This window comes from Mastigoproctus giganteus, chromosome 13, assembly GCF_048544385.1.
Source record: "Mastigoproctus giganteus isolate SK-2022 chromosome 13, ASM4854438v1, whole genome shotgun sequence".
NCBI lineage: Eukaryota > Metazoa > Arthropoda > Arachnida > Uropygi > Thelyphonidae > Mastigoproctus > Mastigoproctus giganteus.
This window is the reverse complement of record NC_143587.1, coordinates 137,745,087-137,769,279: the sequence shown is the minus strand read 5'-3', so window position 1 is coordinate 137,769,279 and position 24,193 is coordinate 137,745,087. Positions and strand designations below refer to the sequence as shown.

The window sequence follows — 24,193 nt, the reverse complement described above, 5'->3', positions numbered from 1 at the left end:
GGAGTTTCCAGAAACAAGGATAATTAAATCGTCTGCGTAAGCCATCTTAGTAGTGCAATTATGTTCGGTAGCCAGCCACCCATCAAGGACCACGTTCCAGCATACTGGTCCAAGAACTGATCCCTGAGGGCAACAGCGAGTCACAGGTCTCGCAACAGAGCAGGATCCACTGGAGACAACAAGTGAGCGATTCTGGAAATAATCCGTGATGAGACGATAAATAGGCACGGAGACCCCTACCTCTCGGAACCTCTCCAGGACACTTTGCCACCAAACAGTGTCAAAGGCCCCTTTGAAGTCCACAAGGAGGCCGAGGACATACTTTTCATTGGAGGCTGAGACGTTATTAATAACTAGGTTAATGGCATCCACTGTAGACATCCCAGCAGCGAAGCCAAACTGATATTTGTAGTTTAGGTTTCTTTCTCTGTGGTGCTTTTGGAATCTCACTACAATCAACTTCTCTAGTATTTTTCCGAAGACCGGGAGTAGAGCTATTGGGCGGTATGAATTTGCCAGATTTGCTGTTTTGTTGGGATTCTTAATGAGTAATTTAAGATTTGCTTTTTTCCAAGGAGAGGGGAAGGATCCATATTGTAGGCAGGCATTAAAGAGGTTCATCATCAGTTGGGGACAGGTGCTCCAGATTCTTTTAATTATGGTAACTTCTAATAAGTCCAGTCCAGGGCATTTGCCATCACGCAAAGTCGCAACAGCAAGACCTACTTCGTTTCTGTCAAAATCATCTTCGTGGCTTTGGCCTACGTAGGAAAGATGTTCTAAACGAATGCCTGTTTGTACCGGACTTTCTGGTACAGTTTCATCCTGCATAATCAATTCATCCAAAATTGTTTCCATAGTCTCAGCCCATGTCAGGGTTTCGGAGTTATCAGGTCTAAGTACAGAGGAGAATATTTCCCCCGGATGAATTTTGTCTAGAGTCAGCTTGTAGATCAAGCCCCAGGGCTCCTGGTCCATAGTTTGTTTAACTAAGCGTTCCCAAGCAGAGCGTTTTTCTTTGTAAATATTGTTGAAATATGTCCTTCTCGCGTTTTTGTATATTTCATTCAATCGGTTTATCTCATCTTCAGGTCTACCATCTCTCCTAGCTCTCTGAACATCTCGTCTTGCGCTCTTTGTATGATTCCTTAGAGTAGAAAGGTTCTGGGACCACCAAGGAACCGAATTTTGCCTTCTCTGTTTCTTCTTAATCGTCTCGTCGCATATTTCGGTGATGATTGCCATCAATTCTTTTAGATGCTGGTCCAAAGTAAGGTCTGTCAGATTTGTCAGTTTTTCCTCCGTAAATTTTTCCTTAAGTAGTTTTTCAAAAGGATTCCAACTGATTTGTCGAGTTTTGTATCTGGGGAAGTCATGAGTTCCCTTCAAAGCTGCTGCGTTTTCGTTAGATATTATGTCAAAGGTTATTACATTGTGGTCGCTTACCGACCAAGAGGAGTGAACAGTCCAGTTTTCTATGCATCTCCTGAATGTTGCATTCGACAGAGTGACATCTATGTAAGACTGACCAGAAGGGGATGAATAAGTGGGCAAATGCCCAGGGGTGTTCCAGACAATCAATCCGTTAGTTATTATTAATTCTTCCAGTAATTCACCTTTATTATTCGTTATGGGGCTGTTCCACATGGTGGAAGAAGCATTTGCGTCGGTCATTATAACTATCTTTTTGCCTGATAACCTAATTAAAGCTGTCTCAAGGAAGTTTAGATAAGGCTCAATTTGTTGAGAATGCTGTGAGCACTGCATGTAGATTGAGATGAAGAATATTTGTCCAAAACTGCCTTCCAAGCATGCACATGCCGCGTGTTCGGAGCAGAGACCATTTACCCTCGTGATCGTGATCTTCTTGTCCGCTATAACGAGAGCTGCCCACACCCCTGACACAGCATTTGCACCCTGTCCCGTAACAGATACATTAGATTGAACCACCCTACAGCCGTTTGGTAATCCTTTAACTTTGCCTTTGTAGGAGTATAATTCCTGAAGTCCTAGAATGTCAATTTTGTGATCCGTAATTAGTTTGGAGATATCACTCATTGCAGATGCAGAACGTTGGCAGTTTAGCTGTAATATTTTTAATCTCTCACCATGCTGTACATTTTTTATCTTACTGAATGTAATTTGTGCGAGATTTGGTGACCTCCTGAGCTCGCAAGAACTCTGGACACTTGGAGTCACGATATGAGTGATCTGATTTCCTCTTTTTTATTTTGCAGTTTGGGCATGTAACGGGTGATTCAGGAGTGGGACACGATTGCGACTGGTGACCTTGCACTCCACAGTGCCCATACGTGTAGTCCTGCTGTCTGCAATATCTAGCCGAGTGCCCATAGGCCAAACACTTAAAACAACGTGAAGCGATAATAAAATCCTTCACGTTGTGAACCGACCAGCCCAGGTAGACGCGAGCATCATTTTTTAATATTATTCGCCTGATATAGGCAGGAACTTCAATTACCCAGTGTTTGTTGTTTTTGTTTTTAGCGTTAATCTTAAATCTCACCTTAACCCCGTCTTTGAAATCTTCCTCACTAACATTGTGCTCGCACAGGTTTTTGACATACAGATCCTCCAAGAATTCTTGGTCTGACATATCTTTTTGTATGTCATAGATTATCACAGTCGGGTTTAGTTTTCGGGGCGAGTCTACAATTAATTTGTGTTCCCCAAATTTCGGGCAGTTCTTTAATTTAGTAATGTCTTCGCCAGTGGCAGTTTCAATTGCAACGCCTTTTTCTCTAACTTTTGTGATAGATTTTATTTTAATCCGTTTAAGTTCGGATTTAAAATTTGTTGCAATCACCTGTTTAACTTCTTCACTCGTTTTTAATTCACACTTTTCACTAGCTTTAATCAACACTACATGCTTTGACCGAGTTCCCGAGGGAATCAGTTCAGCATAGACTGGCGATTAGCATTTTTAAAACCACATATTTTCAAATACGAGGGCTGTTAAATAAAGAATGATCACAGTATAGTTTAGGGCTAAAGCCTCAAGCTATGTAAATAGTTTAACTAATGTACAAGTTAGTGCATTTGCACCATTTCTGCACATAGTCAACTACATAAATAGTTATAAATTGGCATCATTAAGTATATCTCATATTGTGAATACCTTCACGAGTTGCCATGATATTGCACTACCTCGAATAAGTAAAGCTTCACCATAGGAGAAGACTATTGTTACTTATTCTCAGTGGATACCATCACCCATACAGCACTGTTTCTGTTTCGGAGCTTATTGGCTCCTTATCAGTGGGTGGGCAGGTACCCTGAAGTTGCAATGATGACAACCCAGTTGCGAAGTATAAATCCACAATATAAGAGATGCCTGATGGTGTGGAGTAATTTAGATTACAAGTATAGTTTAGGTTTGTTTGTTTGTTTGTTTGGTTGAGTTTTATTGGCGCATCAGCATCTATGGCTATAATGCGCCAAAACCTGGTCATAAAAAGTAAAAAATTTTCAGTGACCTACTGAATTAGGTCACTACGTCAGGTTATAAAAACAAGTATATAACTGTAACAGACAAATATCAGTAAACAAGTAACAATAAAAAATCTTAAAATAATATTTTTTAAATATGATTAAAAAGGTTTACTGATTTTAGGAAATTAAAAATAGGAGACACATGGTCATTGTCGGATAAAATCTGACTGAGTGTATACGGCTCAGTCAGATGGTTAAAAGCGGTAAAACGAGCATTTCTAAAACTGGTACAGTCAACTAAAATGTGTCTGATTGTTAAAATAGTACCACAGGACTCACACATAGGAGGGTCATCAGCCCTCAGCAAAAACGAATGAGTTAAATGACTGTGTCCTATGCGGGTCCGGGCAAGAACAACTTCCTCCTTACGATTCCTGCGCAGACTAGACTGCCACGGTTCAATTACAGGTTTTATATGATATAATTTATTCGCAGGCTGTCTATTCCACGAATCCTGCCATTGGGAATGTATACTTTGATGTATTATTTGCCTGTAGTCTGTATAGGGGACTAACAGGCAGTGGTTATTATTGGGAATTGCTGATTTGGCTGCGGCGTCAGCCAAATCATTTCCCCTAATCCCAATGTAGCTGGGAATCCAGCAGAAGCGGATATCATATTCACGTTCATGGAGAACGTGAATCTTCTGCTGATTGCTAGACAGAACTGGATGAGGATTATATCTCACGGTTATTAAAGCCTGTAACACGCTGAGAGAGTCGGAATATAACATGAACCGTTGGTATTGGCATTTACTAATGTGATCCAAGGCTAACTCTATAGCATGCAGCTCTGCAGTAAATATGCCGCATTCAGAGGGAATCTGCTCCGATGTAGTGCTGTCTCTAAAGACAGCAGCAGATCCCACATATGATTCCGCCTTCGAGCCGTCTGTGTAGACTGGCGCGAAGTCAGAATGTTCAGCTCGGTGTGCTGAAAAAAGCTGCAGGTAGACAGACGATGGAGTGTCCGACTTTCCCCAATTTCTAAGGGACAGGTCACATGCCGGGACATGAGCATGCCAGGGTGGAAGGGGTTGCTTTGGTGTTTGGGCAACCTTGTCTACCTTTATATTCAGTTCTTTGAGTAGCTCTTGGACACGAATACCAAAAGGACGATTGGCAGTCTTACGGGTGTTGTACAAATTTTCCCATCGTGGCTCAAAAACGGTTAGCCACGTAGGGTGATCTGGCAGGGATTTCAGTTTTAGAGCGTAGTTTAGAGACAACTGCTTACGTCGAAGCGATAACGGCGGTTCGTTTGCTTCGACATATAAACTCTGGACTGGAGATGTTCGATATGCTCCAATAGCGGTACGGAGAGCCAGATGATGGACAGGATCCAGCCAACGAAGTACACTGTCTCTGGCCGAATTGTAAACCAGGGACCCATAATCTAGTCTGGATCGCACAAGTGCACGGTAAATCCGAAGAAGGGTACATCGGTCTGCTCCCCAAGATGTAGAGGAGAGCAAGCGGAGAATATTCAGCGCTCTTGTGCACTTTATGCGGAGTTGACAGATATGATCCAGAAAGGTCAACTTTTTGTCAAATATGAGTCCCAAGAATTTTGTGTCCGGTGCTACTGGAATAGCATTTTGTCCGAGCCTTAATTCAGGTTCAGGATGAAGATTACGCTTGCGACAAAAATGTACGCAAACGGTCTTCTCCGGCGAGAACCTGAAGCCATTAACAAGTGCCCAGGAATTGAGACGATCAATGGCTTTCTGCAGTTGTCTTTCAATAACCCTCATGTTGCATGACTGACAAAATATGCTAAAGTCATCAACATAGAGGGCACTGTTTACAGTTGGAGGAAGTTGTTCTATGATGGAATTTATTTTGATGGCGAAAAGCGTGACACTTAATACTGATCCTTGTGGTACTCCCTCCTCTTGGCTGAAGGAACGAGAGAGTGAGGATCCCACACGAACTTGGAAAGATCGATTGGCTAAAAAGTTTTTAATAAAAATGGGTAGTTGCCCCCTAAGACCAAGGCTATGCAGATCTTTTAAAATGCCAAATCTCCAAGTTGTGTCATACGCTTTCTCCATATCAAAGAACACCGACACCAAGTGTTCGCGTTTTAGGAAAGCATCCCAGATGGATGTTTCCAATCGAATAAGATGGTCCAAAGTGGACCGGTTCCTTCGGAAGCCGCACTGGATGTTGGAGAGGTCATTTGATTCTAAATACCATATTAAACGAGAATTAACCATTCTCTCCAGGATTTTGCACAGACAGCTAGTCAGAGCAATAGGACGATAATTGGTGGTGACTTTTGGATCCTTTCCTGGCTTAGGAAAAGCAAGGACGATTGCCTTCCGCCAGGAGTCCGGAAACTGCCCTTCAATAAAGCTTCTGTTATATAGAAGGAGCAGATAATCCATAGATTTTGGTGAAAGACGTTTAATCATTTCATAATGGATGCCATCTGGTCCAACAGCACTTGCATTAGAAAGAGTGAGGGCTCTCTTCAGTTCCTGCATAGTGAATGCCCCGTTGTAGGGATAGAGGCCCTTGGACTTGAAATTGAGTGCCTGCTTTTCGATTTTGTTTCAGGACCAGGAACTCTGGGGAATACGAAGATGTTGCGGAGATGTTAGAGAATGTTTCCCCAAGAGCATTGGCTATTGCAGTTGGATCTGCAATAGCGCATCCATTATAATCTAGGATTGAAGAAGGGTGGGATGTATATTTTCCCTTCATTTTCCGGATTTTATCCCAGACTACCTTAGAATTGGTAGCCTGGTTAATAGATGATGTAAAACGGATCCATGATTCCTTTTGACTCTGACGGCGAATGTAGCGTGCTTTGGCTCGTGCACGCTTGAAGGCTATTAGATTAACAGTGGTAGGATATCGACGGAATATCCCCCACGCTTTGTTTTGAGCCTTTTTTGCTGCTGTGCATTGTGAATTCCACCAAGGTTTGGGAAATGGTGGAAACCGGGCAGATGTTTTTGGAACAGCATTCGCAGCTGCTTGGACAATGATTTCTGTGATGTACATTACTGCGTCATTGATAGGCTCCTGACTGACTGTACTGAGGTCAAAATTTGCCTGATGTTGGAAGGCATTCCAGTCAGCCTGATCAAACTTCCACCATGGTAACCTAAAAGGAAGACATGGTCTCCCACTGTGTAACAAGGTTATCACAGGGAAGTGATCACTTCCCAAGTGAGTGAAGGGAGTAGAGAAGGGGAGCAGATAGAGAGATCAATGGCAGAAAAAGTACGGGTAGGCATGTGGAAGAAGGTGTTTGTTCCAGTATTTAGAAGGGAAAGGGCATTGTCATTGAGCATACGCTCTATGACCCGTCCCCTTCCAGTGATGTTAGCACTACCCCACAGGGTGTTATGTCCATTAAAATCCCCAAGAAGTAAGAAAGGGGGAGGCAACTGCGTTACAAGATCATCAAGGTCTTCCTGGGAGATGTCAGTCCCAGGTGGCAAATAAATAGAGCAGACCGTTAATAGAAATCCCACTGTAAGGCGAATTGCAACAGCCTCTATGCTGGTTGTAATTAGCAAGGGCTGAACTGGGGTCTGATTATTCACAAGGATAGCCACTCCTCCATGAGCAGGACCATCCGCAATTCTATCCTTACGAAAGATTGTGATGTTATGCATGGTGGGATCATCATTTGCCTTTAGATAAGTCTCCTGCAAGCAAAAGCAAACTGGCTCGTGCTTTTGCAGGAGGGCCTTGATGTCATCTGTATTTCGCCGGAATCCACGACAATTCCATTGTAGGAATTTAGCCATTATTTTGGCTTGGTGGGTCCATCAGGCGGCTTCCGAGGTGCTGAGGGCTTGCTTTTATCAGTCTTGGCTTTATCTTTTTTGGGGAAGAATGGACGCTGTCCCGTGTCCATTTCTTCCTCCGCAAAGAGTTCCAAGACTGATTCATCCTGTACCTCCTTGTTCTCTACATCCATTCTTTCTGTTGTTACTTGAGGCTCTTTACCACTTGGTTTTGGTAGTGGTGGAGCACTAGGAGGTACGGATATAGGAGTGGCAACTGACTGTGTTTTTTTGGTGGGCTTTTGAGAACTCAATAAATAGCGTGCAATCGGGGTGAATGACTCTTTTGGTGGTATAGTCATCTCAGTTTGTGTCCCGATAGTGCACTTAGCAGAAACCTTCTGGGCATATGAAGGTTTCCCGCTATTTATTGGTTGGATACGTTTTCTGGCCTCTGGGTAGGAGATATTCAGTTCTGTTTTTAACGTTTGGATCTCTTTTTCATCCTTCCACCGCTGGCATGCTCTAGAGTAGGAGGGATGCTCTTCTTGGCAATTGACACAGATAGGTTTTGGAGCTGAGCATTCTTTGCTCTCGTGGTCTTTAACACCACATCGAGCACAGGCAGGATTACCACGACAAGATGTTTGTGAATGGCCGTATTTTTGGCATCTAAAGCACCGCAGTGGGTTTGGGATATAAATCCTCACTGGGCAGTTTAGATAGCCTGCCTTGATGGAACTTGGAGGCCGTGGGGTGTTAAACGTTAGGATGAGAACTCGGGTAGGGACGAGATTCCCATCCTTTCTCATTGATATTCTTTTGACAGCTGTCACTCCTTGTTCTTTTAATTCAGAGCAGATCTCTTCTTCAGAAACATGAAGAAGGTCCCACTCTGATATGACACCACGTGAAGAATTTAGAGTTTTGTGAGGGGTTACGATGATAGGTATTCCCCCTATGGATGTAGACTTTATGATTTTTTCCGCTTGCTTGGTGGTAGAAGCTTCGACCAAAAGGTCGCCAGAACGCAGTCTTTTTACCGTTTTAGGTGAACCTGCCAACCCTTCTAATCCTTTCTGGATAAAGAAGGGTGACATCTTCCCAATGGACTGCTCTCCGGTGGAATGGAGAATGAGGAAAAGCGGTGTCACTGATGATGATGGTGTATCCTCAGTCCTTGCAGAGGTGTTTTCTGCGTCTTCATTTCGATTAGGTAGGGGCCTTGTTGGGGCCCCAGAAGAAAGGGGATTTAAATTACTCATATGAGTAAAGAGAAAATGTCTGATGCCTAAGTACCTCACCCACCACGGAGCCCTACGAGGGGACGCCCACTCGTGAACTAGCAGGTACTGCGTACACGAATGGGACGCCGAGTTCGCTTAGAACACCATACCCACGTTACCAATAAGTCTTTATCCCATCCCAGGACCATAGGGAGGGAGACTTATTGGAACGCAGTTGACCCTAGCAGTATAAAACCACCCGCCGATTGATCCCAGTCGAGCCGGTCCGGGACCACCCGTCTCGTCGAAGCAGGGGCCAAAGTGGTGTATTAAGGCTGGGCCCCTCAACCACCAGGATCCCCCTTTCCGCTTCCACGGGTCGCGGCGCACGGCTGCACACGCCGGATTCCAATGTTGTAACCCTGGAACCAAGGTATGGGCGTTGGATCCCAGTGATGCTAGTCTGGAAAACCAGCAGCATCACTGGGAGGTCCCCTCACCACGTACAGGTGCCCACGTCGAGGGGTATATTTTAGGGCTAAAGCCTCAGGTTACATAAATAGTTTAACTAATGTACAAGTGATGGAAGTTTAACTAATGTACAAGTGAAGACAGGATATTACAGCTGGAAAAGGAATTAGAAAATGTGAATTGGAATATCATCAGTTTCGCTGAAACAAGAAGAGGAAATGAATCACTTATAAGTTTATCAAGTGGAAATCTGCTCTACATCAATGGAAACAGTGAAAAGAGTGAAGGTGGAGTTGGCTTTCTGGTCCATAAAGGCATAAAAAACATTTTGGAATTCCAAAGTAAATCACTAAGGGTGTCAAAACTACCACTCAGGATTTCTAAGAGGTATAAGCTAAAGGTTATAATGATTTATGCACCAACATTGAGCCATGACAATGAAGAGGTCGAAGAAATGTGCACCGAAATTGAGTCTTCTAGATGAACAGAAAACTCACTACACTATCATTATGGGGCACTTCAATGCTAAGGTTGGAAAGAGACAAAACAGCACAGAAAGGAGAACTATAGGAAATTTTGGAATTCGTGAAAGAAATGAAAGAGGTGAAAGACTTGTGGAATTTGCAGAATCTCGAAGAATGTCAGTAATGAACACTTTTTTCAATAAAAGGGTGAACAGAAAGTGGACATGAAAGAGCCCAAATGGGTTAACAACTAATGACTTCTCACTAACAGAAGATATAAAGTGAATGAAGTTACTGTCCTGAACAAGGTAAATGTTGGAAGTGACCACAGAATGGTAAGATGCACACTTGATATAGATGTAGGAAAGGAAAGGAAAAAATTGACTCCAGTAAATAATATGAAGGTCTTTGAGATAACAGAAGAGGAGAAAAAGCGGTATGTACTTAAGAACAAGTTTGGGCTTCTGCAGACTGCTCAGGACCAAGATATCGACAAGGAATATTATAACTTTCTGAAAGTGATAAAGCCCAAGAAACCTATAAGTAAAAAGAAATCCAAAGAAGAAAAAATTAATCAAGAAACACCTGTCATGATGAACCGAAGACGACAAATGAAAAGCAAGAAAAATGGTGACAAGGAGAAAATTGAATATACCGAGTTATGCAAAGCCATTAGAAAGAGACTCAGAGAGGACATAAGAAAATTTAACACAAGAAAAGTAGAACAAGCATTAAGGGAAAACGAAAGATTTAAATCAGCAGCCATGAGCAGTAACACAGAAAGACAAATGATACTGAAATTGAAGAATAGCAATGGTGTACTTATAAATAGCAGAGAAGGCATAATTCAAATAGTAGAAGACTACTATAAAGAGTTATATAGGAAGCGAGGGAATGATGCCAGCATTGGGGAAGATGGATCACAAATTAGTAACACACACACAAGACAACATACCTGATATACTTCCTGATGAGGTAGAACATGCGTTGAAGAAAATGAAGAATCAGAAAGCCCTGGAAGAAGATGAAGTTACTGTAGAGTTATTAAAATTGGGAGGAAGAGACATGACAGAAAAACTGGCAAGGCTCTTCAAAATGCATTAGAAAAGGTGTGATGCCTAAGCAGTGGAATAATGCAATCATAGTTTTGCTGCATAATAAAAGAGATAAATCAGAAATTGGAAATTATAGACCAATTAGCTTGTTATCCCACATCTATAAGTTGTTCTCAAGGGTCATTACTAACAGTTTAGAAAGAATACTTGATGAGAATCAATCGAAAGAGCAAGCTGGCTTTAGGACAGGATTCTCAACTGTGGATCACTTTCACATAATGTCACACTTATGGAGAAAGCAAATTAATATAAAACACCATTATGCCTGGCATTTGTGGATTATGTAAAGGCATTTGATTCCATACAGCATAATGCAATGTTTCGGGCACTGTAAAGACAAGGCATAGATACCTCATATATTATGATTTTGAAGAAAATATATGAGAACGCTTCCTTTATTAGACTAGACAAAGACAGTAGCAAATTTAAAATTGAGAAAGGATTTCGACAAGGAGACACAATATCTCCAAAGCTGTTTACTGCTGCCCTTGAGGAAGCTTTCAGAAGATTAGACTGGTCGCAGAAAGGAGTCATTGTGAATGGTGAGTACCTAAACCATTTACAATTTGCAGATGACATTGTGGTCATAAGCCACGATCCCAAGGAAAACTTTAATCAGTTATGCAGAGTTAGTAAGGATTTTGGACTAAAGATGAATATGGCTAAAACAAAAGTAATGATGAATAAGTATGCCACAGAAAGGGACATAATGATTGAAGGAGCAGTAATTGAAAAAGTGGAGTCATATACTTATCCGGGACAAGTTATTAGCTGTAATAATGATAAATGGCTGGAAGTCAAGAGAAGAATAAATTTTGTATGGATAGCATTCAGGAAATATAGTCACATACTGAGGAGTGGATTGAAAATGGCTGATGATGATGATGAACGTACAAGTTAGTTATAACTACATAAATTGGAATCATTAAGTATATCTCATATTGTGAATACCTTCACAACGAGTTGCCATGATATTGCACTACCTCGAATAAGTAATGCTTCAGCGTAGGAGAAGACTACTGTTACTTATTCTAAGTGGATGCCATCACCCATATGGCACCATTTCGGAGCTTACTGGCTCCTAATCAATGGGAGGGCAGGTACCCTGGTGTTGCAGTGATGACAACCCAGTTGCGAAGTATAAATCCACAATAAAGAGATGCCTGATGGTGTGGCGTAATTTAGATTACAGTATAGTTTAGGGCTACAGCCTCAGGCTACGTAAATAGTTTAACTAAGGTACAAGTTAGTGCATTTGCATCATTTCTGCAACGGTGCTGTATGGGTGATGGTATCCGCTGAGAATAAGTAACAATAGTCTTCTCCAATGGTGAAGCGTTACTTATTCGAGGTAGTGCAATATCATTGCAACTCATTGTGAAGGTATTCACACTTAATGATACCAATTTATAACTACTTATGTAGTTGGCTATGTACAGAAATGATGCATATGCACTAACTTGTACATTAGTTAAATTATTTATGTAGTCTGAGGCGTTAGCCCTAAACTATACTGTAATCTAAATTACTCCACATTCAGGCACCATCAGGCATCTCTCATATTGTAGATTTATTTATAACTGGGTTGTCATCATTGGAATGCCAGAGTACCTGCCCACCCACTGATGAGGAGCCAACAAGCTCCGAAATGGTGCCGTATGGGTGATGGCTGAGAATAAGTAACACTAATTCTGACATAATTCTTCACCATATTTCCTATAGTGAAGCGTTACTTATTCAAGGTAGTGCAATATCATCGCAACTCATGAAGGTATTCACAATATGAGATATACTTAATGATGCCAATTTATAACTACTTATGTAGTTGGCTATGTACACAAATGATGCAAATGTACTAACTTGTACATAAAGAATGATCATAATTTTTTTTTCACAACATGCCTTTATCAATCATCCATAATTTGATGGTCCTTTTCAAAGTACAGGAACTCCCCGATTTACGTAATACTCGACTTACGCAAATTCGACTTTACGTAAGTTTTTGCTGGCCTGTGCAAAGTGAAAAAAATATGTAAGCGTATTTTGCATCTGTAGGAATAAATGGAGGTATTGTGAAAATATCGTAATGTCAACCCAGTAGCGTTTTTTTTTTTTTTTTTGTAGTTGAAAATTTCACTATATTACTAATTGCACTACACTTTCCTCATTATCATATGTTCCCATTATAAGAATCAATTTTGAACACCTTTGTGATATTTTTCTAAAACGCATTTCTGGAGATCACAACCAAAAAACAATAAAAACAATTTGCACTTTCTGGTTTATTGGGCTTTTCTGTTAGCGCAACCTATTATAAATGGGTAGTAAACTCTATCTTATTGTATTTTCGATAATCCCCGATAACTGGAATTCTGTGGGTTTTTACGTTACAGTATTATGGTGAAATGTGTTCACCTTCATTGAAATCTTCAATCATCTAAAAAAAAACAAATTTTCAGAAACTTCTCTTCATTCCTATTTACTTATTACAATAGCGAAGGGAAAGGGACCAATGGAAAGTGCAAGTGGTGGCAGTGCCAGAAAACGAAACAAAATTGATTTAGAAATGAAGATGAAAATGATTAAGCAGTACGAAGCAAGACAAAGTTTATCATCTATTGCAAGGGAATTAGGTCTCACTGCTTCAATTTTAAATAGTGAATACTATTTAAAAGGACAGTGCGCATATAAAAGAACATGTCAAAGCACTTAAGATCAACAGTGTTTAGGTGCTATAACGAAGATGGAACAGCTATTAATAATATGGATGGAAAATCAGATTCAGAAGCAAGTGCCCCTGAGTCCAATGGCCATTCAAGCAAAAGCAACAAGTATTTATGAAGATATTAAGAATAAGCACGGCGAACTCCAAGCCAAGCCAAGTTCGTAGCAAGCAACGGGTGGTTTAATAGGTTCAAGCATCGTGCTGGTTTCCAAAACATTAAAGTATGTGGTGAATTTGCCAGTGCCGATTCTGCAGCTACAGAGAAATTTTGTGATGTGTTGGAAAAAATTATTAATGAAGGCAACTATTCAACACAGCAAATTTTTAATGTTGATGAGACTGCTCTGTATTGGAAAAAAATGCCAGCCAACTGGTAGTTGATTGTTGGAATAAATTTCCATCCGTTGATGTGGAAGTGAATAGTTTGAATAAATTCAAGGAAAAACTAAACAAACTATTGGAGGCGATGGATAGGTGAAACGGATTTTTTTTTTGGCTGATGCTGTATTAGCTTGCTTTCTTGCATCAATTGCCACTACTAATAACACGAAACAGTTAATGCAGAAATGGCTTCAAATATCATATCTATCAGTATACTGTTATATTGGTGTTACACTGTTATATTCGTATCTACTATATTATACTACAGAAATATGTTTTGGAAGTTATAAACCATCAAAACACAAAGTTTTAAATCTTACCTCTCCACTATGAGAACTTTCTGTATTTCTTAAGGCTTCGCAAAATGCAGTAATTTCTTTCATAACAGTTGTGTGCAGTTCATCCGATGCAGTACGAACCTGCAAAAAAACATTCAGAACAAGTGCAACAAGCCTAGCAAGAAAGTATATGATCTGTTCCCTCTGAAATTAGCCAAACCTTTGCTGAATGAAAGTCTAAGGGAAAAAGCAACAGATAGTTTTATTGGCTTTGGATATTTAGCAGTTTTCTCTGAAAAAAATTTTCAATAATTTGGCAAACCCTATCTATTCAAATATTTCCCACATTTGCAAATTCAATCAATAGTGTAGTGTATAGCATATGAGGGGGTATCAAAAAGTTCATACCCTGACCTAGATAAAACATCAGTAGGAAGATGCCATTTTTAATAAGTTATCTACATATTCAGTAACTAACATGTGAAATTTCATTCCCATAGGTGATCATACACCAGAGGTGGAGCCCGGAATCTGAGGAAGGACACTATGGTTGACAAAGTGGAGTATCGAGCAGTGATCAAGTTCCTGCATTTGCAAGGCAAGAAAGCTCAGGAAACCGACGAAGAAATAAAAGTTGTGCAAGGCAGAATTGTCCATCCAATGACACTAAAAAAGTGGAAACAGGGGTTCCAGTGAGGTCGTACAAGGGTCTTTGACGAGCTAAGAGAAGGAAGGTCATCAACATCCACAGACAGTAAGATGGTTGCAAAGGTTGAGCAGCTGGTGCTGAGTGACAATGCATTTCATCGCAAATGCGGTGGGAATTAGTTATGGGTAGCATTTTGCATGTGGTCATGTAAAATGCTGCCCACAGCATTTTACATGACCATCTGCACATGCCTAAGGTCTCCCCACACAATGGGTTCCAAGATTGCTGATGCCTTTGCAGAAGCAATGTCGAAAGCAATGTTCTTGCCAACTGTTGGATTTGTGTAATGCAGATGTTGAGAACTTTTTTGATCGGATGATGACAAATGACAAATGCTGGGTGTACCAGTATGATCTGGAAACTAAAGACATGTCAAAGCAGTGGAAAAACACCTCCCCAGGAAGTCATCAATGAAGTGGAATTGTGGTTTCAGGCAAAAAGTGCAGACTTCTATGATCAAGGCATTAAACAACTGGTCCATAGATGGGAGAAATGTGTTACTATACATGGAGAGTACATAGAAAAGGATTAAAGTTCCTGTGAAGTTTCACCTTTCTAGGGCTATTATTTCTAGGTAAGGATACAACCTTTTTGATACCCTCTCGTATAAGCATAAAGAAGTCTCAATTTCCTCCCCACTTTTTTCTGCCTTCATTGCTTACTATTATAGCAGAATTAAAAATAATACAACAGAATTTTTTTAATAAAAACTAATGTATACAAAATTCTCATTTGTGCAAAGTACATATCATTCCCCCGTTATAGGATAGTTCCTTCTTATGTGAACATAGCTTATTACAAAATTGTTTAATATGTATTACAAAGTCCATTTTTATCACATGAAAAATAAATTATGTTATTCTATATGGTTAAATACAAAACTTGATACGATGTCACATGGTTGGTGTTTTCCGACTTCAAACATAGTAGTGAATGGCTACAAAAATTGAAGGAGATAAATAATTTTGTTTCAGAAAATGTTCAAGGTAAGTCTGGATCAGTTGACAAAGAAAAAACTAGACATTATGTGCTATACAATCCATCCTTGAAAAATATGAGACAAAAGGTATTTTTAATCCCGACGAGATGAGTATATTTTACAATTTTCTGCCCCCCAAAAAACATGACATTTCAGAAGATGATAAAAAACTAAGTAAAGAAAGAATCACTATTCTGCTATGCTGCAATGCAGATACCCCACTTGTGACTGGGAAAGGTTCCAAGCTAAGATGTTTTAAATATTTAGCCAATTACGATGTGATCAAGAAGCCAACAGAAATGCTTAGCAATTGGTCAGAATTTTTCAGTCTTCATTACTGAGTGGATAGAAGAATTGTGTCAAAAAAAGAACCATAAAGTTCTAGATCACTGTGTGGCACCTTTTGCTGAGATACTTAATTTGAAGAACATAAGGCTGCTAAGTTTATCTTCCAGTTCTACCAGTTTTATGAAGCCACTGGATTACAATGTTATTTAAAACTTCAAGAGAACATACAGAACTGTCTGATAAGGTACATGACCTCCAACATACAGGGGAAAAATTTGCAGCTAAAGTAGAATATTTTGGATGCTATTCATAATGTTGCTATTGCTTGAGGTAGTGATGCAATTAAGTGTAGTAACACTACTCTGCATTCTGAAAAAAATTTGCTGATGTTTTCCCAGAAAAGGGTATTTCAGAATCATTTTCTAATGCTGATTTCAAAAATGACCTCCATTTTTTTCCATCATGTCAAATTTCTTCAAAAATCACAGAAGAAAATTTTATTTTTCATAAATTTTTATTAATTTTGGCAGAATTTGAACATTGAAATTATAACAAAATTCTGCTTTTCCCAGACTTTTATATTTTAAATAAATGTTGAAAACCTATTAAAAAGGGCAGTGTGTAAACACTCATCTCTCATTTTAAAAATTGATCTATGGTGGTCAAATTTTTGTTTCTTTGATTTTCTTGCAGATCCTCCTACTTTATAGTCCCTCCCTTTATTGCATCCAGCAATGGTCAGCTATTGTGTTGACACTCCACCTTCCCTGATAACTCATCTCAGTCTTTAATGTCCTGGTGAAACCTCTTGCTCTGTTCTTCACTAACATTTCCTAGATATTCTTGGAAGTAGTCGATGAGGGAGTGTAAAAAAATGTACCTTGATACTCAGCCAGCTTCTTGAAGTTTGCCAACGTAGTTTCAACAATATTCTTATAGTGTGGGTCAATGATGTTCCCTAAGAAGTTCACAACACACCCGAAGCTAAACCATGACTGTTTTTCTCTTTTATTTATAGTTCCTTCGAAATCTCGGTCCCTGATCAGTTTGTAAATTTACGCTAGCAGCCCCTAACGCTAGGAGCCGCTAGCATTCCCCCACATAAATATACCGGCACCCCGCCATATTGTTCTTTTGGTCAGTCTTACAAAGTAACGGTAAGTTCCTTTCTTCCGACCTATACTGATATTCCTTATTATAGTTTATCCAGTTTTTCAATTCTTTTCACTTGCTTCTGTAAGGTCATCCATTATCTGTATGCACTACGTATTATAACCACTTTTATTGGCACATCCTTTATAAACTTATTAATGCAAAATTCATATCTAAATTTACCTTCACAGCATGTGGCAACTACACGTGCACAATAGCATACAGATCATGTCGAAAACAGAAGCAAGAACATTGCTGTCTTTTTCATAATTTCGGTGGATGACCTCTGATGTTGACACTGAAATTGTGAGAGACACTGCAATGTTATTCCATTTTAGTCACTTTTTCACTTCTTATTTTAATCTCCAGTCCATTTCTTCCTCTTTTTCATTCCATATATCGCTATCAGTGTATACCATATTTTCATTAGCCTTAAAGCAATTAAATCTAATCTACGCGTTCTACTTACAATATTATATATATACAAATTATGGCTGTAGGGTACGTTTTGCTAATGCAGTGTCCCTGATCCATAAACTATATTACTATTATTATCTTTTTCGTACAGGCACTTCCCCCTATATTAATTAGTTTCTTAGAACCATTATTCGTTACTATATATATATATATACATATTACACACATACATCCTTGGGGTTGTCACAGACATTCTCTCAGTTATGCCAGACAAGCTGTACTCGCTACCTGGGAGTCTAAAACGCTGATGATGGAACTGATATTCGGGTGACACTCAAGTCAAGTGGACCCAATTTCTGCGAAGTCCGGACAGTCTGAGGCAGACAAATCCTCTGCTTGCACCTTCACGATGGTGGGACTGTTAGTAATCCTGGGTATAACCTCCATGAAGAAGTACATGGTGGGTGACAACCCAGGTGTGAACCAACGTAAGCAGGAGTCAAGGTGTGGCGCCCACACCACATGGAGGAATGCTGCTCCTCTATGTTACCAGGCAGTACTATGTGGTAGATGACGCTCATCAACCGGTGAAATACCACCACTTTGCTTATTGGAGGCTTGAAGTGGTGGAACCCATGTTTAGTCTCTAGAGCTAAGTTCTGGTCAACCCTTCCCTGTCTCTTCCATCATGCAGTATGATTGATGACTTTTGAGGTTACGATGAACATCGTGGCGAGATCCAATATTCTTTACATTTCGAGGGTGTTCGAACGGTGTTCGCAGGCTGGCCACTAGTTAGTACACCGGACTGAACCTATTGGTAACTCTCTAGGAGGCTTCCGGATCAGCTAGTGTATAATCCTGCTACCTCTACTCTGCCAGATAGTGACTGGAGGGAGTGTAGTGTGTATGCGGGGAGCACTGTCGAGGCCACGTTATGTCAAGGATCTGGGTATATTCTTACCATGTGTACGGCATATCCAAAAATTTCACTACTTCATACAGCATGTCCCACCCACTTTTTCTTACTATTGAATACACCATGAATTGTCAAACTAATAGAACAAGCTTATCTGCGAAAAGATCTAAACCTCTCAAGCACTTCCTAATTCATTTCACAAATATACATGGTCTCAATTCTAATCTCAACGATGTCCATTTCCACTTGCAGTCTGCCAAACCCCATGTACTTTTCCTGACAGAATCTCAGCTATCGGTTGATTCAACTACTGCTCACCTGATATCCAAATTATTCGCTGTATGATTCCTTTCACCTCAAAGGTGGTACTTGTGCATATTTCCGTTTGGAATTTGGAATCTTGGCAATTTCGAATCTCCTCTCTTTGATCTTCTCTGACTTAAAATCTCTCTACCTCATTGTGTCAAATTCCTCTGCTGTCTCTACCGTTCTCCCAACTCCATTAATCACTTGGAGCTCTTTGACTTCCTCTCTTTGCAACTTGACTTTCTCCAGTCCAACTTTCCTAACAGTGAGGTAATTTTCCTTGGTGATTTTAATGTTCACAACTCCAGCTGGCATCCGTTTTCTAGTCACACCGACCCAGCTGGTCGAGATGCTGAGGCTTTTGCAATTACTAATGACCTTGAACAGATTGTTCATTTACCTAGAAGAATACCGGACAATCCTAATCATACAGCCAATACGCTTGATCTTTTTCTCACAAACAACCCTTCTAAGTACACGGTCAAAGTGAGAGGTCCTTTAGGCACTTCAGATCACAACTTGGTGATTGTCTCTTCTCCAATGGAACCTTTATCTCATGGCTATTCCCAATCTCGTGTTGTTTGGCATTACAAGAATGCAAAATGGAATGACCTGCGAGATTTATTTTCTTTTTTTCCTTGGTCGGATTACTGTTTCAAAATTTCTGATGTCAACGTTTGCTCAGATCGTGTCAGTGAAATTATTCTTGTAGGAATGGAATCCTTTATCCCAAACTCCACTTTAAAATCTTGTCCTTTATCTAAACCTTGGTTTTCCAATAAATGTGCTAAGGCTGTTCAAGAGAAGAATGTTGCATATCGTAATTGGCTTGTTTCTAATTCTCCAGTTTCATTTTCTGCGTACACCAAAGCTCGCAACAATTGTAAAGCAGTTATTAATCAATCCAAACTAGAGTTTGAACAGGCTAAGAGTAGAAAACTTGCTTCTTGGTAGCAGAGCATTCTGGTCTCTTGTCAAAGCTATTGGACGCATCTTTTGCCCATCTCTGTTCCCACCTCTGTCCAAACCAGATGGTTCTGTTGTCACTTCAGCCAAGATAAAGCTGACCTGCTAGCATCCCATTTTTCTTCCAACTCATGTATTAATGATCTTGGTAAAACACCTCCCACCATTCCCTACATGCTCCATTCAATGCTCCCTGTGGTCTTCCGTCAAGAGGATGTCAGAAGGGATTTGACGAATTTTGATGCTAAGAAAGCTCCAGGTCCCAATAGTATTTCTCCACTTGTTCTCAAAACCTGTGCTTCTGAACTTACTCCTATTCTTTGCCGCCTTTTTTAACTTTCTTATTCCAAAGGTGTTTTTCCTTCTGCTTGGAAATTTTCTCATATCCAGCCAGTTCCTAAAAAGGGTGACAAATCCCTCCCATCCAATTATCATCCCATTGCAATTACTTCTACTCTTTCTAAAGTAATGGATAAATCAATTAACTGCCAACTCTTAAACTGCCTAGAAACGTTCCGTCTGATCAACGATTGCCAGTATGGATTCCGTCAGTGTTGATCCACTGGTGATATTCTGGCTTACGTTACCCATTTATGGACTAATTCAATGGAAAGGTTCGGTGAAACACAAGTAGTTGCTCTTGACATCTCAAAGGCTTTCAATCATGTTTGGCATAAAGGTCTTCTAAACAAGCTTCCATCTTATGGTTTGCCAACTGTTTTTAGTAATTGGTTATCCAGTTTTCTCTCTGATCGCTCACTGAGGGTGATGGTAGATGGCTCTCTGTCTTCTAACTTCTCCACTAATGCTGGTGTCCCCCAAGGTTCAGTTGTTTAAACCCACTCTTTTCCTCTTGTATATTAATGACCTTCTTCCATTGACTGGAAATCCTATCCATAATTTTGTCGATGATAGCACATTATATTCCACTTTCCATTTTGAGAAATCTTGTCCTGCTCAATCAGCTTCAACTTCTCGAAAATCTGATACCAATTCCTTAAATGCCGATCTTCAGGTAATTCTCCAGTGGGGCAACAACTTAGTTGATTTCAACCCTTCTTAAACTCTGTCTTGTCTTATATCTCGCAAAAAAGATTCTTCTGCTCCTAAGCTTATATTTAGTGACACTCCGATTTCTAGGCAAAATGATATATCTCGTTTGGGGATTACCCTGACTTCTAATCTCTCTTGGCACAAGCACATTACAAATATTGCTTCCTCTGCATCTAAAAAACTTGGTTTTCTCTTTCGCTCTCAGCATTACTTTTCTTCCAAACAGCTGCTCACTCTGTATAAATCGCAAATCCGCCCTGCCTTGGAATATTGTTCCCACATCTGGGGTGGTGCCCCCAAAACCTCTCTCAGGCTTATTGATTCCATTCAGAAGAGGGCAGTTAGGTTAATTAATGATTCATCTTTAACAAAGGCTCTACACTCGCTGTCTCATAGACGTACTGTTTCTGCTGCATGCCTCTTCTACGGATAGTTCCATGGGCACTGTTCTTCTGAATTGGCTTCTATAATTCCCACTCTCTCTTTAAAAACAGTCCGAACACTGCCAACATCTATTTACTGTCCAACTCCAAACTCACAGAACCAACTTTTTATCTTCCTCGTTTATTCATTCAACTGCCGTTTTCTGGAACAACCTTCCTTCATACGTATTTCCTGAAAATTACAGTCTACAGAAGTTCAAGTCCAATGTCAACAAATATCTTCTTTCATCTTCTCAACCTCCAACAGAAGCACAGTACTAAGTACTATAGGTTCTAATACCTCTCGTGTTTGGGGTTTACATAAAAAAAAAAAAAAAAATAAAATACTACATGTGTTTTTATATTTATATTGTGAATAATAATTCCTTCATAAAAATGTAAACTAAGAGGTCAAAAATGTTTTGTTTTTTGACTTGAAAAATAAAGTAATAATAAAAACAATGTTAATAGAAACTTTTAACTTATTAATTGTATAATAAAAAGGAACAAGAATAAAATTTAAACACTTAACATTTAAGTTTAAGAATGCTTTTATATTACAAATTTTCATGGTTTATTATTATTGTTATTAGAAATTTTTATCTACACTGAAAATAAGGCAAGAGAAAGAGAGGAGGGAAAAAAAAAAGTTTTTCATCCCACACAGGAGCATTTCATCCTGTGCAGGAGAATGACAGGAAAGAAGAAAAAAAAAAAAGTAACTGCATTTGTGAGCTTTAGTGGGTTTTTTTTTTTTTGTTAGTGCATCGGCTTCTGTAGCCATATTCGAGAATATTCGGAATATTCGAGAACGAGGGTAGCCTGTGCGGACGTACATTTTTGCCGCTCCTGGAACAGAGAAATTTTTTCTGATTTATTTTCTGTTTTATTAGCTTAAATTGGCATATTAACTTATTTTCTAGAGTAGTTTTATATTCTTATTTACGATACTTAGATTAAAGTAACTTAGATAGAGATTTTGTAGGTATTACTTAGTATCGGAAAGGGTATCAAATCCACGTGTTTACCGTTCGTAAATAGCCACTATTGTTACGCGATACAAAATATCTCGAAATAGATAGCATAAGCTTAATATAGTATAGTATAGTACAGTACATAATATTATCAATTAATCAGATAATTAATCTTGTTGAACTTCATTGTCAATTACATTGTACTTTTAACTATACATATAACGACTTGGGTTACGTAACATAAATAAGTAGTAAAAAATAAATAATTAATACTTAACTTGATACGAAGTTATATAAAGGGATTTCGTAGATAACACTCGATACTGAAACATAAATATAGTGTTATAACTGTGTTGGGATATAAGTTTAGGGTTTTAATTTTGTACTGAAATTGAAATTTTATTGAAATTAAATCGAAATCATGACTCAGACCAGAGCAGCAAAGCAAAAGGCTCAAGCTAATGGGGGTGCTGTGGCTCAGGGGAGAACTGAGGGGGAGAGTTGCCCTCTGAATCACAGCCTATTAAAATGCACTACTTGCTTGATGTTTGTGGAGCAGTCGGGTACGGGACATGATACTGCCTTGGGGGATGTCTTTGTGTGTGCGCGATGCAAGGTGTGTAAGGAAATCAGGTGACAACTCAGCATTGTTATGGGCCTATATGAGAGCTTGAAGGACAGGGTGGATGCCCTCGAAGGATTAAAAGTGAGGGGCCCATCAAGCTCTCAGCTGCCCACACCAATGCCAGAGCTTGCACTTGGTCATCATGCAACACAGCGGCAGCCCCCAAGGCAGAATGCGCTGGTCCCAAAGGAACTAGTAGTTGTTGGTGACTCTATTGTCAGGGAAACGGGAAACATGCTTTGTAAAAAGGATAGGTGGAACAGGACCAGGGTATGTCCGCCAGGGGCAAAGGTTGATGACGCTGTAGAGCGGATATCATCTTTTAAGGGCACAAAAGGTGATATAGTTGTACACGTTGGCACTAATGATATTAAGAGTAGGAGACAGGTGAAATTACTTAACAAGTACAGGTCACTGTTGAAAAAAAGCCGTGAATTAGGGTTGAATTTGAAAGTGTCTGCAATTCTGCCCAGACACGATAGGAGTGAGTATATAATGAGAGCCCTGTCGATCAATTCGGCCCTGGAAGGATTGTGCAAGGCTCAAGGGGTAGAATTTTTTTCAGCCTGGTCTGTACTTGTTAACAGGAGAGATTGCTTCTACAGGGATGAGATACACTTAAATAGAAAGGGTGCAAGAATGTTTGCTGATGCTATCGAGGCAGTGTTAGGTGGGTCGGAAAACTGCTAGATTGGGGGGATAAAAGGACTAATAGATTAACAGTGCCACTGGCAGAGGTGAAAGCGATTGTTGCACTGCTTCTATTGGAATGAGCCGCAGCCTGGAAAATAAGATGCAGGATATTTCAGAGATTGCTGGGAATCATTGGGGTACAAATATACACATTGGTTGTGTTAAGGTAGCTAAGAAAAAGAACAGGTGCATGTATACTTGCATGTACACCAATGCTAGGAGTTTAGTAAATAAATTTGATGAATTTGAGGTATTGCTCAAAACGTCAAAGGCAGATATTGTGGGGATTTCAGAGATGTGGTGTCACACAGATATAAGGAATGCAGAACTGGAATTTGGGGAGTACAATATCTACAGAAAGGATAGACAGGGTAGGAAGGGAGGAGGAGTTATGTTATTAGTTAAGAAATACATAAAATCCAAGGAAGTGAAGCCAGTCGACATTGCTGGAGAGTGCAGTATCGAGTCAGTTTGGTGTGACATAAGCATTGGGAGATCAAAATTGAGTAGGAGTGTGCTATAGGCCTAATGACTCTGATGAGTATAATAAGAAACTTTACAAGGAAATAGAGTGGGCCAGTAAATCAGAGAGTCTGATAATGGGGGATTTTAATTTCCCAGATATTGACTGGAATTTGGGGGCTGGTCTGGTCACTCACACACTAGCAAGGCTTTTGTGGATTTATTGGATGATTGTTTTCTACATCAGCATGTTCCGGAGGCAACTAGAGGGAGTAATACTCTTGATTTGATTATCAGTAGTGATTCTTCATGC

At 39.8% G+C, this 24,193-nt stretch overlaps 1 protein-coding gene across 2 annotated transcripts in view; it reads right to left on the bottom strand.

Annotated features, from left to right (window-relative positions):
- Atg101 (autophagy-related protein 101) overlaps positions 1-24,193 on the bottom strand; it is an 80,588-nt gene that overhangs the window by 19,322 nt on the left and 37,073 nt on the right. Inside the window, exon 4 of one of the 2 annotated variants that reach the window (XM_090387446.1) lies at positions 13,958-14,056. The exons of the other annotated variant lie outside the window; for it this stretch is intronic. Coding sequence (XP_090243572.1) covers positions 13,958-14,056 — 99 coding nt within the window. The remainder of the gene's footprint in view (positions 1-13,957; positions 14,057-24,193) is intronic. 2 annotated transcript variants of the gene reach the window in all.